The 21,479-nt window shown below is 36.5% G+C and overlaps 1 protein-coding gene and 1 pseudogene across 1 annotated transcript; one reads left to right on the top strand and one right to left on the bottom strand.

The window, feature by feature from the left end:
- Window positions 1-464: 464 nt before the first annotated feature.
- The window catches only part of LOC149060057 (uncharacterized), a 41,113-nt pseudogene continuing 20,098 nt past the window's right edge, over window positions 465-21,479 (bottom strand).
- Window positions 5,441-10,029, top strand: LOC149060058 (uncharacterized). The gene is made up of 2 exons (XM_089218230.1): window positions 5,441-6,136; window positions 9,835-10,029. Exons 1-2 carry the CDS (start codon window positions 5,441-5,443, stop codon window positions 10,027-10,029), a joined length of 891 nt encoding a protein of 296 aa, XP_089074356.1.

Here is a 21,479-nt window from a genome sequence, read left to right on the forward strand (position 1 = left end):
CAAGATACGAATATGCGTCAAGCTATTTCGGTAACAGTTAGGCTAGCTGTGACGCTGAGATTTCTTGCCACCGGAGATTCATATAGCAGCTTACAATATTTATTCGGCATTTCAAAACAAATAATTTCATGTATAATTCCTGAAGTCTGCATGGCAATCGTTGAAGTTTTAAAGGAATATGTAAAAGTAAGTAATGCATAGGTAATAAATAATAATGTTTTATTAATAATCAAACTTAACATATTCATTCAAATCAAAATTCATTCTAATTAAATAAACATAAAAAACATACTTTTTCATCAAAATTAAAAAATAAAAAGCATACTTTTTCATAAAATTAAAACATAAATAATATACTTTTTCATAAAATTTAAACATAAAAAACATACTTTTTCATCAAAATTAAAATTAAAATAAAAACAATGAATACAAACTTTTCCATTAATATGAAAATAAGTAGCTACCTAACCTAGGTATGATGATTCTAGAGAAGACCCATCTGATGTATGTTCAAATATTGGATTGAAAACTGCGTTTGATGTGGATGGTTGTGCTTGTGGTACATTTTGAAAAATAATATGAGGAGAAGTTTGACTTGAACTATGGGTTGTTGGTGGCAGATTACCATAACATGTTGGTAAAGATGAACTTTGATTGCTTTCGTTCATCCCATCAAATCTTCCCATATCCGCTTCAAAAAGTATATTGTTGAAGTAATACTGAACAAATGATTTGGTTTTTGGAGTGTAATTTCGAAGTTTATTTCCGATAAATGTACCATATGTAGTACACTCGTCGGGAGATGGTTGATTTAATTCCATGTTCGAAGCAGATTTCTTTAAAATCGCAAATGCTTCATCGATTCTTGTGTCTGTATTGGCTAAATTTTTTCGTTTTTTTCCTCTTGACTGTTGGACTGTACTCGGACAAGTGAACTCATTATCTGCAGATACAAATTGTTGTTGTTGTGGAAATGTTTATGTTTCACTTGTATCAAGTGCATCCTCCTCTGGCATAAAAATATCGCTTGTGTCTGTGGATGTTTCAGTTCCAGTATACGGTGAAGCACACATTTCTCTTGTCTCACTTAGAATCTGAAATACATAATAACAATAAATATATTATATTAAATAAGAATACCTATAACACATCGTGAATACAGTATTGGATAATGTTGTAAAATTATGAACTTAAAACGCTCATAAAAATTTATTTTTACTTGCTTTTATATATTTTATTTTTGATAAAAGTAGAAAAACTTATTTTAAATCTTGTGTTAAATTTTAAAATCTTAGATTTAAAAAGAAAAATTTGTATGAATTTCTAACTCTAAATAATACACGTATAATATAAGGTATAATACAGAAAAAGAACAAAATACTATTATGTAAACATCACTAATCGTGTATCATATTATGTAGTTTTTACTTTTAAAAGTGTTATAGTAGGTATATAGGTAAATTAATAAAACACTATTTTAATATAGATGCCTTCCACGTCAAATGAGTGGCTTGATATTTCAAGACAATTTGAAACAACATGGAATTATCCGAATTGCATTGGTTCTATGGATGGAAAGCACATCGTCTTGCAATCTCCAATGAACAGCGGCAGCGAATATTTTAACTATAAATCATTTTTTAGCATTGTATTGTTTGCATTAGTCGACGCAGACTACAATTTTCTGTTTATCGATATCGGGTGTCAAGGACGTATTTCGGATGGAGGAGTGTTCAAAAATACTGAATTACACAAAAAAATAGAAAGGGAGAAATTAAACTTGCCCTCACCAAAACCTTTGCCAGGGAAAAATATAGATATACCGTTCGTTATTCTTGCAGATGAGGCTTTTGCCCTTACAAAACATATTATGAAACCGTATTCTGGAACCCATGATAAAGGTACAAAAGAAAGAATATTTAATTACCGGTTAAGTCGTGCTCGACGAACTGTTGAGAACGCATTTGGCATCTCATCTGCCGTCTTTCATGTTCTAAGAAAACCAATGTTATTGGAACCTCAAAAAGCTCAAATTGTGGTTATGGCAGTTGTTTACTTACATAATTTTTTAAGACGTAGTAAATCGTCAAGAAACATCTACACCCCATCTGGATCTTTTGATAGAGAAGAGGAAGGCCACATGATACGGGGTGATTGGAGGGAGTCTGGAAGTACTACAACTTCTTTACTACTGTGCGGGCCGTAGTATATAGTAATAATATATGAGTCCGGCCACCAAACTTTAATTATTACGACACCTAGTTCTAAGAAATATGTTATGTAGGACTAGTTGGTTGTGTGGTGGTGTGATAGCTCGAACAGCAGTGGTCGGGATTGCCGGGCAAATACTGTCGAGCTATGTAGTGTATGTTGTGGATTATGTGTATTTGTGTATGAATGTGTGTATGTATGTAGAAGTGTAGAATAAAACAAATAATAATAAAAATGGTAACAAGGTTTCTGGTAATAAGTTGCTGTTGCTGTACAATACACAATAATAATAATAATATAAATATAACAAAATCACAGCAACACAAATGTATAAAATATGGTATAATAAATAAATCAAGCCCTTATGGCTATAACAGTAAATAATATATTATGGCCCTTCTGGCCCAACAGAAAAAGATATAATACAAAGCTCGGCCCTTATGGCGCGAACAAACTAAATAATAATAATAAATAAATCAAGCCCTTATGGCTATAACAGTAAATAATATATTATGGCCCTTCTGGCCCAACAGAAAAAGATATGATACAAAGCTCGGCCCTTATGGCGCGAACAAACCAAATAATAATAATAATAAATAAACACAGCTATTACTGATGCTCGTGTAAAAATAATTTCTTAATTACAATTAAATAATAATAATTTTGGTACTCACATATATGGTGTGGAACGTAGACTGGCCAGTGTACTTCCTACTACAATAATAATCTCACAACAGTACAAAATAGATATACATATTAAATAATATAATTAACACGGCTCGCTATTATGCAGAGCACACTAATTTACAAGGCATGTATCGCTAAAATAATATTTGAATGAATCACATATATAATATAATTCACACGGCTCGCTATTTTGCAGAGCACACTATTTTACAATAGATATATAAATAAAATAATAATAAAGGTATACATCATGATATGTGGTGTTTATACCTCACACGCCAGTTTTTCTTTGATCGCTATTAGGCAGAACACACTATAAGTAAAAAAAAGGAACTATGATTGTCTTACGACTTTGATATAATATAAAAATTACACAGACAAAAAAACTGGGCGTCCGTTGAGACGTTTTGTACGTACTGAATAGTGACTATATTGATTTCGTGTGTTTGCGTGTTATTCATTATCATTTTATAATGTTAATATATTATAATTATACGTATTACATAATATACGTCGCGCATTTATTTTGGCACCGCGATAGTAGGTACGTCGTGCCTTATCTGTTACCGACATTATTATTTATATTATTATAATTGTATTTCTTGTTGACGATATGCAAATATAAGCGTCAACAACTACCCTTAAGAAATATCGCTCGTAGACCACCACTTCAAGCGCAAGAAATAAGGGAACATTTTGCTGATTACTTTCTAACAAATGGCAGTGTACAATGGCAAAATATTTAAAATTTTACTTTAATGATTAATTGAGTACCTACAATACTATTTCATTATTCATTCTAATTTATGTAATAATTTATTAAAGTATTTGAAAATTATACGTAGTTTATTTCTATACAATGTATTTATAAATAACAGTATTTCTTGTCGAGTAATACGTTATTTTTATTAGTCCCCTAAAGTCTAAAAATAAAAACTCTAAACACACTCCAGCTAAGTTATAAATAATTAATTATATATTATTATTATGTTATATAAAAATATAATAATGACATAGTTATTAAAACTCACATTTACAGAATTTTTAGTCGGCATTGGATCATCTCTATCAGCTAAAAAACAATGCACGGCGTCGAAACCAAACCATTTTGAGAGATATATGTCGTTGGCACCTTTTAAAAATAATATTATAAGTACCGTAGGTACTTAATTTCTAAATTTTCATTCTAATTATTATTAATTATTAATTTTTAATATTTACCTTTTCCAGTTCCATAACTTTTTTTTACTTTTGCTTTTTCTCTACGATATGATCCCTGTAAGCTTAATATTTTTTTTTTAATTTCCTCAACCGGTAGTAGTATGAAATAGCCGGTTCTGGACCCCCCCCCGCCATCCCACCCGAGCCACCCTGAGCCACCCTAACCCACCCGAACCATTACCCCTCCAACCTGCCTACCACCTATGCCGAGCCCTACTACGTCATAACCGAGCCCCTCTCACCCACCACTGCTATACCGAGCCCCCCCTCCCCCACACCTACCGCCGTACCACCTACGTCATAGACGCCTGGCCACCGAGCTACCCCCTCCCCCACACCACCGCCTACGCCACCTACGTCATAGACGCCTATACCGACCCACCCTGAGCCACCCTGAGCCACCCGAACCACTACCCTCTCCCCCACACCACCGCCTACGCCACCTACGTCATAGACGCCTATACCGACCCACCCTGAGCCACCCGAACCACTACCCCCTCCCCCACACCACCGCCTACGCCACCTACGTCATAGACGCCTATACCGACCCACCCTGAGCCACCCTAACCCACCCGAACCACTACCCCCTCCCCCACACCACCGCCTACGACACCTACGTCATAGACGCCTATACCGACCCACCCTGAGCCACCCTAACCCACCCGAACCACTACCCCCTCCACCTGCTCCCCCGCCTATAACGAGCCCTACTACGTCATAACCGAGCCCCTCTCACCCTCCACGGCTATACCGAGCCACCCTCTCCCCCACACCTACCGACTGTACCACCTACGTCATAGACGACTGACCACCGAGCCACCCCCTCCCCCACACCTCCCGACTGCTGCACCCGCGTCATGGACACCCGGACACCGGGCCACCCCTCCACCACCTTACGCCTGTACCACCCACGTCGTGGACACCGGGACACCGGGCCACCCCTCCTTCCGCCTTCCATGTGCACCGCGCGACACCGTGGGCCCGCACCGTGCCGACCCCCGCTTCACCCCCCATCCGAGCCTTGACGCCGCGCTCTGTCGGTGGCGCGGCCTCGCTTATCGGACGCCGCCGTGACATTTCACCACCGCCGGTGGCGCCATCTATCCGCCGATTCTGTGACGCGATTTTTTTGTCTTGTATCACAAGTTATCACGGTTTTACACTGCTAAAACTATGACTATTGCTGTACACCGCGAATAGATAACGTTTAAATGGCCGATCGAGCGTATTACGTAGCCGCCGAGTTAATTAATTATCGCGAAGCAGTAACACTGCAACCGTCTAACGTGTAACTAGTGCATTTAATTCTACCGGTGAAAAAATGACGGGAAAAATTCAAACCACCATCTCGGAGGCTCGCGGTGAGCGCAAGGGCAAAAATATACAACGTTCGACGACTATGCGGCGGCCTAACGATTTGATCGACTGCACAAACTTCGTCATAGACTTTGCTGGCCGAAAATCCATCAACGTCGGACTCGACGCCTCGGACGTTTTCAACGTGTGCTTACAGATTATAACGCCATCGCGTCATGTGTGTATAACGAGTGTTTTCTTAAAACGAATTTTCGCGCTCATGCCGTACATACTGTCGAATATATCCGGCACACCGGTCATGAGCCGAGAGAGACTTTTCCTCAAAGACGAGTATAACACGCTGTCCCGGAGTACTTATCGCAGTGAAAGCATGCTCGTCGTCGAATCACACCTACAGCAGGGATGTCGCGTGATGCTTAGCGGGCGCGATCTATTAAGAATTCACGACATGCAATGGGCCATCGGTGAATCGATCTCGCGTAAATCCAACGCCGAACGATGTGCTGTTATGGTGCAAGTCGATCAGCTGGCCACGTATTTGAGTACTAATATTTATGTGGACAAATCGTCGACCGTAGAAGAAATTTCCACAGCGACCGAGAATATTCACCACGACCTCCATGCGATGAATATATTTCCGAACAGCGAGAACAGTTTCATAAACCAGATCAAATTGTATGCTAACAAACAGTTGGCCCGAGTAATGACGTGGTGCTGTCAACGACATTGAAGAGGTGATTATTACTTTTGAAATATAATATTATTTCATATTATAATATCCCTAGGATATCGTAGAGAATATTATATCTTATAATATAATTTGGTATTTTTTTCACAGCTTTTAGGATTCCACGAGAACGAAGGGCCCGCCATGTACACATATTGAGACTATTAACGTCTTACTTGACCTCGACATTCTGACCACTGGCCACCGCCGCCGTCGACCGAGGATAATTATATATTAAGATGAAACACATGTAGAATAATATCATAATATGTCTAATAACGGTGTGTTATAATATATATAAATAAAATATGTACCATCTGTCTGCGAGATACTTTTCTCCTCCACACATACATATATTGTAAAATACGATTTGTACATATAATGACAAATATAATATTTATTACATTATATTTCAGAAAAAAAGACGTTATATTTATTATTATCATTTCATTTATTATAAAAACATATATACAAATATCTAGTCTAGCCATGTATTATTTTTACATAATATATAAATACTTCCTATGGTAATCTATGTGAACATAGATATACTGTAAAAAGTGTTTAAAAAAAAGTAAATATCATATGCTATATTATATTTTTCTAACTTCACCGGTAAACGGGTTGTATTGGATCACGCGATCGTGGATAACCAGGCAATAGGCGGCCGTGTTGGCGGGGAAATTATTCGCCGCTTCTATTTCCACTCTGAGGTCCACGTTGGAAATCTTCGCGTCGTCCGTCTGACGCGAACAGTCTATACAGATAAACGGACCCAACTCTTTATATTTTTCTCTCGTCAGGCACGGTTGAGCCGTAAACCGCTCGTAATAATGTTTTTGGAAATCGGCATAATTTTGAAAGAACATCGTAAACAGGTTTTTGTCGAAACTTTCGTTGAAATCCTCGTACGGATATTCGACCGAATTAATATACGCTTTAACGTTTGTCAGCGAACACGCGTCGTAATCGCCGCTATAACCGTCCGATACGCTTCCGGGCGTATTCGTTAGAAAAGCGATTATTAAACACCTAGGTTTTTCCACTTGCGAACACGTTTTAACCATCCAAGAGTGTCTGTTAGTTTGCGGCAGATTCGGATATTCGCAAAGCTCCCAATTTCAAAAGCGCAGTTAATCATTTTTTTGCTATCGATGATTTTCATCAGCTTCAATCTCTCTCGGTCGTCGACTTTGACCACCGGTACTTTCCACAGCACTCTAGTAAGTTGAACTTTGACTTTTTTCACCAAAGCCTTAACCGACTCGGTCGCCATGTCTCCGCCCGGCACGCTAGTGAAATGCAGCGAGCTCAGATCCGACATCGATCTATTCAGTATGAGCTGTTGACTGCAGTTCACCAGTATCCGCTTGTAGTCCTCGCAAAAACCGAAAAGTGCTTCAACGGTATACAGCCACTGAACGCGTCGTCTTTGACGAAATTAGCATTTCTGCCAGTGATATCCCAAGCAGCGTTTTGCATCATGTTCGAATCGGCGGGCGAATACGAGCAATAACCTTTCATGGCACTAGTTATGCCCGGTTTCTTGACGCGTTGCACTTCGGTAGAATTTATTTCGTACTTCATCTCGTTAAACAAATTCGTCAACCCGTTATGTGCCATAGTTATCTCGACCTTCAGTTCGTCGGGCTTCGTTATTTTACCCTCGATATAGATAAAACTATCGCTCGGAAACGTGTGCGCGTCGCGATTCTGAATAGATATGCGGATTTCATCGCCGTTGCTAAGTGCGGACGATGAAAATGGTAAAAAAGAATGTAGAAACATTTCGCGAATAGGAGATTCGTTAACATACGCTCCGCCCACGTCCAAGAAGGATTTGTCCATAGTGCACGCGTATAATATAAAATATATATTAATTACTTGGCGCCGATTATGCGTAAGAATTTGCGATTAGCTGATGACAGTTTTTTATTTTTAATATTATTAACTTTTCTGCGAACGACGCCCGTGTACTGTGGCGGTGTGCGTCTGACGGCCGCTGTAGCTTTAATGCGGTCGTCGGCATTATCGATCGCGTATTTATCGACGTTAAACTTCAGACCCATTTTTTATCAGGAGTCTTACGTTCACAGACTCACCGCGAAAATCGATCGCTTTACCGTTTTGATCGGTCAACGATACTCGCACGTAATCAATCGTATTTGTTTTCAGTTTATACAGTACGCAATACTTAGGTATTTCGACTATTTTATAACCCGGTGGGACGACCGGATAGAATTCGTGTATGGTGTGCGATTGCAACCCGTTGTCGAATGAACCTAACGCCAAGTTACATTCGACTTTTATCGTGTTTACATTCATAATTTTCACTACACGATCGGATTCGTGTCTGTGATCGCGCGCTAAAGTCCGCTTATCGAAGCCCAATAACGGAGCGATGCTATCCTCGACGTTTAAGTCGATTTCGCTACTGCAATGCACTGCGCATTTCAACGTGCTGTTATCGGTTGATAAACTAAAAAAACGTACGCCGACGTTCTTCAAAAGTTCACGCATTTTAATTTCCAAAGCAATTATTTCATAACAGCCGGTCGGTATTTTAATCCTAACGGGCTCCTTCTGTCCACCGTGAATAATATGCAGATTATTACAACCGGTCTGTACATTGGGTATGGAATTATATGTTTGCATACTCAAAAGTCCTATTTCCGATTTATTACCCACTTCGACGGGCGGAAAAAAATGACATTCCAATTCAGAACTGGCCCCGCTCAACGAAAATGTTTGTGACGACATGTTGCCGCGTCGTATAGTCGACGATATATAAATATATATTATTATTATAGTAATGATTTAATATCAATATTATTATTATCGTTGTTTCGAGTTTAAAAATTTCAAACATAAATGACCGCAGTTAAAAGTATCGTATGTTTGATGACGTTCGTAATTATATTCGATGTCGCAACCTTTAAAATATTTTTCCAACTCTAATGGTGGGCGGAGGTTTCCATAGCTATCGTAATACAGAACCGATTTTCCAATTTTTTTATAACACACCCAATGCGTGCCCCTATTTTTTTCCAAGTCTAAATTAACGACCGCAGCTTCTTCGCGTCTGGGTGCGGCGGGCAACCTGTCTATACAATATACGCCTCTGAAATGAAGTATTTTCGCGAGTTTGGCGTATTTGATTATTTTGAAATCGTAAAGGGCGCGATTGGGTAGAGTTATTTTTTTGTTCTAGACGATTTTTTAACGGGTTTAATTTTTCTAGATTTTTTATTATTTTTTTTATTCGCAGTAGATTTGTTCTTTTTCACCGTCATTTTTTTCCTCTTTGCAGCAGCAGACCCTCCGCCAACAGTGGTGCGCGATTTCCGCACGATAGTATACGAGCCGCCGTTTTTATACGGACTCAGATACATACCTTTGCCCAAATGTACTTGCGAGCCGTTGTTCGATCTAATACCGCGTATCGTTCTCACGATATTAGCTACTCCGCCGGCCAGCGTGCCAAGTGCGGAAACCCCCGCCAATATAGGTATTAATGTTAGAGAGCCACCCGTCTTAGGAACTCTGATGATGCGAGGCAGTTTATTATTTTTCGAACGCCCGCCCGCCGTCGCTTTCACGTGTTTGCACGCGACGCGAACAGTCGATTTAATTAAACTACTCATGTTCGATGTTCTGGGACACGATTTCAGCGATTTTTTCAACGCTTTTTTACACACACCGACAATATTGGAAAATCCGCATCCGGCGCCGATCTTGCGTTTCGCCTTCATACCCGTAGTCACGAGCCACGCTGCGGCTTTTTCTTTATAATCGGCGTCTTTCGCCCCCACTCTGCTCCAAGCACGTTCTTCCAATATACTGTCGGCCACACCGCGGTCGGATAAAGAATCACTTTTATCGTAGGCTATATCGTGCTCCCTACACGCCGAATCCAAGCCGTTTATTCCTGGCTGCCCGAGAGCGAGTCTTTTTTTTAAATTAGTTCTCGGCCCGCAGTACTGATAACCGGGCAAATGTAATTCAATCGGTAGACTATTTATTACGGTGTTCAGCAGACCTGTACCACTATTGGTCTTGACCTTCGAACGCGGTAACATTATATGAGCACGCTGCTCGAACGTCACGCGTATTTATACAATGAGATTTCTCAACCAAGAAATGAAGCTCAAAGTCGACAATATCGATTCACTATCGTCATGCGATACAACGCGTCCGCCTCGCCATGGACCCCTATTCCCCAACGCGGTGAGAGCGCTGATCGTAGGCCCGTCGGGTAGCGGGAAAACGAACCTTATTTTCACTTTATTAGTACACGCAAATGGAATTAAATTCGAAAACGTGTATATTTATTCTAAAACGCTGGATCAAGCTAAATATGTATTGCTCGATAAGATTTTGAGCGGCGTCCCGGGCGTTAAACTATTTAAATTCAGCGATAACGAAACGGTGATCCAGCCTGAAAAAGCTCTACCTAACTCGGTTTTTCTGTTCGACGATGTCATAACGGAAAATCACGGTATCATCCGATCGTACTTTGCGAGATCTAGACATAATCTCATAGACGTGTGTTACTTAGCTCAGTCTTACTCGCGCGTACCGAAGCAGCTGATACGTGACAACGCTAATTTCATAGTGCTGTTCAAACAGGACGAGATGAATTTACGTCACGTTTACGACGAACACTGTTCGGGCGATATCAAATATTCGGAGTTTAAAGATTTTTGCATGACGTGCTGGTGTGGAGGTAGATTTGAATTCGTCGTTATCAGTAGTGAAAACGAACGTGATAACGGGCGATATAGACACGGGTTTGATACAAACGTAGTTATATAATAAGACGCAACGCCGAAATTCACTACATTAACTCGAGATCATGGACAAGGTGAACAACTCGACGACAGTATCAACGCCTGCGATATTGTCGGATATAATTCAAGCGACGGCGAATATAAAACAAAAATATAACGCGTTAAAAACGGGGCGGTTTGAAACGGAAGCGTTAATAAATAACACATTTAGCTCGATTATCGAACCTCTTAGCGAAATAAGGTCGAATATCAAGAAGAAGCCGTTTCCGGAGGTAACGCCCTCACCGCCGCCATCGCTATTGACGCCAGATTCGGATTCTATTGTGGATCGTTTCCCTGCACCGCTCCAGTCACCGCCTACAACGTATAACGATTTGAACGCACGTTTCGGACCTTGGACTTAACCGGTGTTGGACAAAATAAAAAACCGTAAAATTATCTAGCGGTGTATTCAGATTGGGTGACAAAGAATTACAATTTATCGACAATGTAATACACGTCGAAGGCGATACGCGGACATATCCGGTGACGCGGGGCATTATCGATTTGTTATTTCTTAAATCCCCAGAGCCGACAAAATACACACAAACAGATTTAAATACATATAAATCGATCTTAATTCAGACGTCGGTGCACAGGACGTCGAACGGCGAACGTATTTGAAAATCTAAAGGACAGAAATCTGGAATAATTTCAAAATTGTTTTCTAGAAAAAGTAATATCAGAACTGGTGCGGGTATTAGCATGCGATTACAAAAACACAATATCACTTATTGAAACGATCCTAACGAGTTGGTCGACAGATTGCGGTTATTGTATTCGTCGCTCGCGGCGGGCAATACGGGCGTTCGTAACGAGATAATATCGATTTGCGAGGAATTGGTCGAAGCTAAAATATTGAAAAAAATACCAAATGTCTAAGCGCGCGATAGCCAGCGAACTTCACGCGGCGGCCAGAAGGATGTACCCTCGACGCCGCGTCATTGTTTACGGAAAAAACGATTTATTTCAAGCGGACCTCGTTGACATGCAACAATATTCCGGCGTGAACAAATCGTATAAATATATACTCTGTATTATCGATTGTTTCACTAAATACTCGTGGGCCCTGTCACTCAAGTCGAAAAAAGCCGAAGAAGTCACTGCAGCTGCAAGTAAAATTTTTGCACAGAATAGTCCTAACCTATTACACGTCGATCAGGGACGTGAATTCTATAATAAACATTTCGAAGCGTTAGTGAAAAAACACAATATTAAAATGTATAGCACATTTAGCGCGGTCAAGGCGTCTATCGTGGAAAGATTTAATCGCACGCTAAAACAGCGGATGTTTAAAGAATTCACTAGCAGGGGTTCACGCGACTGGATCACGATTCTACCCTCGTTAATCGATGACTATAAAGGTGGAAACAGACTATTGTCACGTCACGTGAGCTCACGTGCTATCACATTAACACATTTAAACCGTGATGTCACGTTTGGAAATACACTACTGTCACATTTTCTATTGTCATGCTATATCACATCACAGTATATAGTCGGTTGTCCACCATTATACCCAAGGGTTGCGTGTTTTTAATTAAAATGGATTGTGGAAGTTCAAGTAGTTCATCGGGTTGGGAAGAGGAGTTGGAAGCTGTAGCTGCTTTTGTAGTTCTTAATGAAGAATAAAATAAAACAAAAACAAGAGAATGGGTCCATGCAATTAATAAAAAAAGAGAAACTTTGGGTGAGTTTCATAGACTTGTTCCGGAATTAAAAAAAGATACGAAACGATTCCATATGTATTTCCGGATGACGATGGAAGAGTTTGATTTTTTATATGAACTCATTAAACCAGACATATATAAACAAAATACTCAATTTAGAAGAGCCGTCAGCACAGAAGAAAGATTAGCTGTTTGCTTAAGGTACGTAATAATAATTATAAAATATAACCATAATATCGGTATTAAAATTATAAATATTTTATTTAATCATTAACTACTAGAATAGAATACAATTTTTTAATTTTTTAAGATACAATTTTTTTTATGTGAAATATTAACTTTTGCTTAATTATAACAAAAAAAGATAAATACTTAATTTATTGGTACTGTGATTGAGGAAGAGATACCATTTCAAGTACGGTCATTCTGTTGTTCGTTTCGGGATTCGTTGAATATTCGCCACTGGAATATTCTTGGCTTAGAGCTGGCGATGGAGATGAGGCAAATGATTGAGGTTGTATAGAATAGGGATAGGGAGTCGACGAAAATGATTGTTGGTTGCATCTTATTTCTGCAGATAGTACAGAATTACTCAACTGAAGTTTAATTTGGGATTGTTCCACTTTTGGCAACTGCTTCGTCATTCTTGACATGCTTAAAAAAAACAAGTCAGTATCATCAAGTGTATCTAAAACACTATCTGGCTTAATTGCAGCCTGATGTGTTTTTTTTTCTTCGTGTTGGCGTTTCCTTAAAGCCGAACTTTCCTTTATAAGTTCCACCAATTGTCCTGCTGGAGTTGTATGTTGATTTTGTTTTTTAAAACGTTTTAACGTTTCTACTGGTTCGTTGCGTTTCTCAAGAATATCAGATTCCTTAAAAGCTGAATGGAAATCTGAAGTTTGGTCGGCTTGAGAGTCTTGTTCGTTTTCTCTATTCAGTGGACTAAAAGATGCGAGATCTTCTGCTTCAGACTCTTCTGATAGATTTTCAGGTTCAGCAAATAAGTTAGTCTCGTTCAAATTTCCTTGCGTCCTTCAAAAGAAAAATATAGATTATAATATAATATAATATATAAAAACAAAAAAAATTTGTAATGTTGATGGCAATCCCAATATCAATACAGTAAACCCTCCCTTAACGAACACCTCTAAATAACGGACAAAATTACGGTGGCCGTGAGTGTCCGGTATTTAGAGGTCTCACTGTACTTACTTTCTACTTTCTAAAAAAGGTATGATAAATGACATTTGCTGTTCAAATTTCCAAGATGATTTCTTTTTGTAAGCTGAACCACTTTTTGATTCATCACGACGTCTGTTTCTTGCATTACAAAAAGATCTCCTTAAGTTTTCCCACCGTTGTTTTGCTAGATTTCCTGAATAGAAAATATAAAAATTATATTATTATTTATTAAACTATTTTAATTTATTTTCAATATTTTTATATTTAGAATCTAAAGTTAAAAATTATTTATATTAATCCTCTTTTTTTCAGATTTTTAGCAACAGGAAATAGTTTTAGAAGTATTGGATTCAACTACAGATTGGGATTCAGTACGGTTCGAGAAATTGTAAAAGAAGTCTGTGATGAAATATGGAATAGATTGGAACCAATCGTAATGCCACCACCCACAGAAGAAATGTGGAAAAATGTTGCAGCAAAATACAAAAAAATTTGGCATTTCCCAAATTGCATCGGTGCTATTGATGGCAAGCATATTAATATCCAATGCCCCATTAATGCCGGATCTACTTATTATAACTATAAAGGTAGTCATTCAGTTGTACTTTTAGCACTTGTTGATGCAGACTATAAATTTATTGCAATTGATGTCGGCTCATATGGACGGAATAGTGATGGTGGAATTTTTTCTCAGTCAGTAATTGGTCAAAAGTTGAATAATAAGACACTCAATGTTCCAGAGCCAGCCCCTTTAACAGAAAACGGAGATCCTCAGCCTTATGTCATTGTTGGAGACGAAGCATTTCCATTAAAGAGTTATTTGCTTCGCCCATACAGTAGAAACTATTTAGGGGATAATGAGCCCAATAAAATATTCAACTACCGATTGTCACGAGCAAGACGCGTTGTCGAGAACGCTTTTGGAATATTGGCCGCTCGTTGGAGGTGTTTCCGTGGGCACTTAGAAGTACAACCAGAATTTGTAGATAAAATTGTGCTTGCATCGTGCTGTCTGCATAACATGTTATGTGCAGACAATGCGTTTGAACCCGATAATGAATCATTACAACTTCCAGAAGCAGCTTTATTGAATTTAGATCCTCTAAGAAGAAATAGCACTCGTGAAGCGTTTCAAGTACGAGAAAAATTTAGAGATTATTTTAATTCAGATGCTGGTAGTGTTGTTTGGCAGGTGGAACGTGTTCGAAAAGGAAGAATTCATTCTTAATTCATAAATATTAAGCTATACGTGTTTTAACATAACTTATTATTATATAGCCATCAGTTAATTTTTTTATTATAAAACAAGACGTAATAAAAGTTAAAATTAAATTCGCATATTCTCGTTGTGCTTATATTGTATTAAATATTGTCATTATCTAAATAAAAATATGTCGATGTAATATTTGATTATTTTTGTATAAACAAAATGTGGATTGAAGAAATATAATATGATTGCGTATAATAATGTATGTAATAAGATTAGATTAATCTAGTGTATATTATTAGACTTGTTTTCTACACAAAACGCTGGTATACACGTCTGATAAAGTATTTACTTATTTCACTACTAATATTTAATATACAATTGACAAATTACATTATACTAGTTGTTTAAGTAATTAATAAGTCATATACCAAATAATTAATATAATTAATATAATTAACATTTAAAAGTTATATTTATCATACCTGATATTTTTAACTCTTTTCCAATTTCTTCCCATGCGGTTTGACGTTGCTGTTGATCACGATAATCACGTGAACCATGATTATACAGGGCTTCATGATCCCCTACTTTTTCTATTAAAAGCTCGTCCATTTGGAAAACTTAAAATATTTATTTCAGAACTCCGGAAAAAAATTATTGAATATAAACTATATAAACGTGAGGTAACGTGAGTCGAAAATGTGTAAACTTTCAGAAACAAAAACCGTGCTGTCACGCGTGAGGTTGGTAAAGTGACGTGATACGTGTGACGTGACTTCAGTGTGGTTCTGACGTATTTAAATACTGTGTATTCTACATAATCTACACATTTTCCGCGTGACGTGAGATACCGTGATAGCACGTGAGCTCACGTGACGTGACAATAGTCTGTTTCCAGCTTAATAATTCTACGCATAGGACTATCGGTATGACGCCGGTGCAGGCTGACGCTGACCCGACACGTGTTGAACTAAAATACGCTGTAGAAAAAACCGGTAAAATAAAATTTAGCGCCGGAGACAAAGTACGCATCAGCGTGTACAAGGGTGTTTTCACCAAAGGATATTTACCGAATTGGTCTACGGAAATATTTACTATTATTAAAGTGAAAAAGACTACGCCGAGCACGTTTACGCTACAAGATTATACGGATAGACCGATCGCCGGCGGGTTTTACGCCGAAGAAATACGCAAAACAATGTTGCCCGACGATTATCTGGTGGAAAAAGTAATTCGCACAAAGGGCCGGCGTGTATTCGTTCGATGGCTAGGTTTTACGGGCGAACATAATAGTTGGATAAATAAGGCCGATCTTAAAATATAAACACAGTTACCGCGGTGCAATGGACGCGTTTGGAGGTTTGCCGGCCAGTCGGTTAAATAAATCCATAGCGGATATGGAGGAAAGGTTCGAAAAAGAGCTCGCCTCACACGTTAATTTAATCGAGATTAATTTAGTAAAAATCGAGACACTCGGTGAAAAGTTTGCAAATGAGTTAGCTATGCATAGTAATATAAATGACGTGAACGAGAAAAAAATCTCAACGCTCGACGAGCGCACACAAGTGATTGAAATGAAAATAAAACATTTAAAATCGACACCAGTACCGTCGATCGATAAATATATTTCGGAAAACAATAATAAAATTGAATCCTTAAGGATCCTTAAGGATTAATCAAGAGATTGTTAGTAAAAACATCAAAGATTTGAAAACTGACTTGTCGGACGCATGCGCCAAAATAGTCATACTCGAGGATAGAGTCGTTGGATATCAGTATTCATACAAGTCTAACGCTAGTAAGACGTTATAATATATATATATAATAATATAGCAAGTGCGATCGCGTATACGATGTCATCGGCTATTCTGGAAATCCAGTGCGTGCTAGGTCCTAACTCTAAGTATTTGATAAAAAAAATGTCTATAGTCGACATAGACGGGTGGGCTAGTCAACATTGGATTTTTAAGCACACACGAACATCGTCTACGGCTAAAATAAAGGCTACCAACATGTGGCTGTTTCGTAACTACCACCATTGATTTTAGAATATACAGATAAACGGTACTGTGTATTATTGTGGCGACCAGTTATGCGACGGCGACCGCAATAGAGCGCTCTAGTCGCTGACGGCAAAGGTGGTGTTCCTCATCATAGTATGAATAGAGGGAAGTGGTTATTCGCGGCGCGGGGTAATGATGTATATTTGAAAACTCAAGTCGTGCATTGTTATCGCATGCGCCCGTTAATTTGACCAATATTATAGTATTATCGTTGTATTGTTATTATACTGTATTTTCCGGATGGCTCTGGCGATCGCCGATCACAATATTATATAATTATATTGCTATCGTAATCTTTGTACAACAGTATTCGCATGTGACTTGTTACGGTATCTATAAAATATTGATTTTAGAATATATATTATAATATAGTATATTCTAAAATCCTTAGGTCATATTATACTAGTATATGATTTAAGATAAAATTAATGCTATAAAGTAGGTACTACAGTTGAGTTGAACAACTGTTCTGTTATAATTATTGACATTTAAAAAAAAAATTTCTTATAACTAAATTAAGTTTTAATTTAAAGTTCTTATAATGCCTGGTAGTACGTGCCAATATTTTAACTGCGGTAAATCCTCCAGTAAATTTCCAAATTGTAAATTTTATCGTTTTCCAAAAGACAATAGATTAGAAACGTGGAAAATTAATTCAGGTATACACGTAAATATTATTATTCATATAAGTTTTATGAACATATTTTAAGTAAATATAATTTTAAATTTAGGAAACATAAAATTATTTTCGATTGATGATGAAAAGTGTTATAATCGGTATTTATGCCAGGAGCACTTTTCACCAGATTCATTTATGAACCAGGTTTCAAAAAAACTAATAAAATCAGCTATTCCTTATAAATATAATGACATTGACCAACCAACATCAAGTGGTGAGTACTATTTTCTTATTTTGTTGTAATTAAATATAATTTTCTATACACGGAGAAATATTTTGACTCTTTTAGTGTTATTTATAAACATTTGAAATTAAAAATATCGTTAATTTTCGTAAATTGTTTAACTTTATTGTAGGCAGTAGTTTGAGTGTTGGACTAGTTGTTTCCGAATTTTCGCCTACAACTCCCATTAGATTTGAAAAATCAAAAGATTACACAAAAATCAGAAATACAGAGTGTGTTGAGCTAGTATTTCCTAGTCCTTCAAAAGATACTACAACCAATAAATCCGATATAATTGATATGCCTAGTCCTATTACACCAAAGAGAAAACAAAATTATGATATGGACGTTGATACTCCTAGGAAAAAAAAATTAAAACAAAAAATATTTAATCAAAAACATATAATGCAAAATAAAAAAAAACACATTTCCAAATTGAAAAATAGAATAAATAATTTAAAAAGCCGTAACCAATTAAAAAATTTAATTTCCTCGCATAATTTTCCATCCAATAATTCAAGAGCTATTGTTACAATGCAGTTTAGAAATAAACGTCGCCAATGGACCACCGAGGAAAAAAATCTAGCATTAACAATGTTTTATAAATCACCAGCAACATATAATTTCTTAAGATTACAGAACCTTAACCTACCAGGTCCGTCGACAGTCCGAGGTTGGATTGGTCAATCCAAATTTTTACCAGGTTTCAATAAAATATTTCTCGGCCATTTAAAAAAAAAAATTGAGTATAAGGAGTACAAAGAAAAAGCCTGTAGTATTTCTTTCGATGAAATGTCAATAAAAGAATTTTTAGAGTATTCTAGAGATTTCGACTTTATAGAAGGTTACTAAGATCTGGGTAGATACGGAAGGACAAGTAATACTGCAAATAGCTGTTTAGTCTTCATGGCAAGAGGTATATATTCACCCTGGAAAATCCCTGTTTCTTATTTCCTTGCTCATTCTGCTGTTAAACATGCACTTCTCAAAAACCTAATTATAAATGTATTGCAAGAACTTTTTGATATTGTTATTTCACCCAAAGTTATAATTTGTGATCAAGGTTCGAATAACCAAAGTGCCCTGAAATCGTTAAATGTTACGGAAAATAAGCCCTATTTTTATGTAAATGAAAATAAAATTATTTCTTTATTTGACACGCCTCATCTCCTTAAAAGTGTAAGAAATAATTTTATCGGAAACACTTTTAAAAAGAATGAAAAAATGATGTCTTTTAATGATGTCATAGCAACTTATAACATAGACAAAAAAAATAAAAAAAGTAACGCTCTTCTTAAAATAACTGAGGCTCATATACACCCTAACTCATTTCAAAAAATGAGTGTTAAATTGGCTACTCAAATTTTTAGTTACTCAGTGGCATCTGCTTTACGAACATGTATATCTACAGCCGAATTGAAAAGTAAAACTGCATCCGATACAGCAGATTTTATAGAGTTCATGAATAATCTATTTGACTGTCTAAACAGCAGAAATTTGTTCAGTGATAATCCATATAATTGTGCATTAACCAATTTCGGCGTAGTTAAACAATTTCTAGTAAATGCAAAAAATTATTTCAATGATCTTTTCAAAATCAATAGTAAAGGCAAAGTAACTCGCCCACCATGCTTTAGCGGATTCACTCAAACTATAAACGGAGTTTTGAGTTTTTTTGACGATGAAGAAAAAAACAATAATATTCAGTTCCTATTTACAAATAGATTAAATCAGGATACACTAGAAAACCTTTTTTCAATTTTCCGACAGTAAGGCGGGTATAATAAAAATCCTACGGCGGGAACAATCAGAACTTCATTCAGAAGCACATGCGTGTTTTCCTTAATAACTTCAAAAGGTACTAACTGTGAAAATAGTCAAAACATAAACGATCCTGCTTTAGTACAAGATGTTATTACACCTGAAAAAAACATTAATGAAGGGTCAGAATCGTGTTCGGACACAGAATCCTCGTCATCGTCTTCTTCAACAATCAAAGTAATATCAGAAAAATGTAACACGAAAAAAATTAATGAAGCTATAACGTTGGAAGACTGTTCAGTGACATATTTTTCAGGATACCTGGCTTATAAATGTTTAAAAAAATTTAATTGTATCGAATGTAAGATAAATCTAATAATAGAAAAAAGTTTGAATGACAAGAATCAAATACTGTTAATTCATAAAAATTATTCTGATATCGAAAAACATACAGGACTCATGGCGCCGTCAAAACAATTAAATCACGTAATAGATCGTACTTTGTCTATATTTGAAACAATATTTGAGAAATTTCAACATAAGAAAAAATTAAGATCGAACTTATTAACAGTTTTGAAAAATGATGAATTAATATCAAATTGGATTGACGAAGAGAATAACAAGTGCACAGATCATTATGTTTTTATTTTAGAAAAATTATTAATATGTAAAATTTTTAGGACTTCAAAAACATTTTCAACTACAACTCATCAAATCAAATTAGCAAAATTAAAAATTCTGAGTCATATTTAGTTTTAAGTGTACCTCTATGTAAATTTGACGTATTTAACTGAACTTTGTAACTTCTTGATTTTAATAATTATTTTTCAAATTGATTATAAATCAATTATTTATGATGTTTACATACAATTTAAAAATGTTAAATGAATTATTACAAATAAAAATAAACAGTTTAATCTTTATTTTATTAATATTTATTTTGGTAATATTATATATTATGTGAATACGTAAAGGTGAATGTGATTGTGTTTCAAAGGAAACAAAGTACCTAATAACCGGTCTCCGGTTGTATAATGTAGATAAGATTTTATGCCAGCACGGCAAAAAAAATAATTAAATGTTCACGGTAAATACTAAAAGAATACTACAACGACCTCTGTCGTTAACAAAATTGTGGTCGCTGAATATTCCTATATCACCGCTTATCTGTATATTCTAAAATCAATGCTACCACCAACTTTCTATGGATTGCGGGGACGTGGAGTATTCTGAAATAGAAAAGATTTTAAAATCGTTACGTTTTGAATGCATTTACGTGAAAGGCGAAGAAAAACGTCAGATCATTAAAGACTTCATTTCCAATGTCGAAATCATCGAGATGGGCACGGATTTGGACTGCCCGCGACTCGACCAACTACACGGACAGTTAGCCGGGAATAAATTATATCTCAAACCGTGTTGTTTATATCATATGAATTTAGATCGTACACAATTTACATATAATCGAATTTTTGCATTGTTGAAATGGTTTAAAAATAATACGTAAAATACTATGTTATATTATTATAAATATTATTTATGATTTCTGTACATAATATTTCTGAAATAAATGTATATTATATTAAATAACCGTGTAAAGAGTTTTATTGCACAGATATCTGTGTGTATGCGTGTCTATATATATATATATATATAATATTTATGTATATAATCGACGTCTGGGGTTCGACGGTTG

This window comes from Diuraphis noxia, unplaced genomic scaffold, assembly GCF_037042655.1.
Source record: "Diuraphis noxia isolate RWA-SAM2 unplaced genomic scaffold, SU_Dnox_SAM2 contig0001, whole genome shotgun sequence".
Classification (NCBI taxonomy): domain Eukaryota; kingdom Metazoa; phylum Arthropoda; class Insecta; order Hemiptera; family Aphididae; genus Diuraphis; species Diuraphis noxia.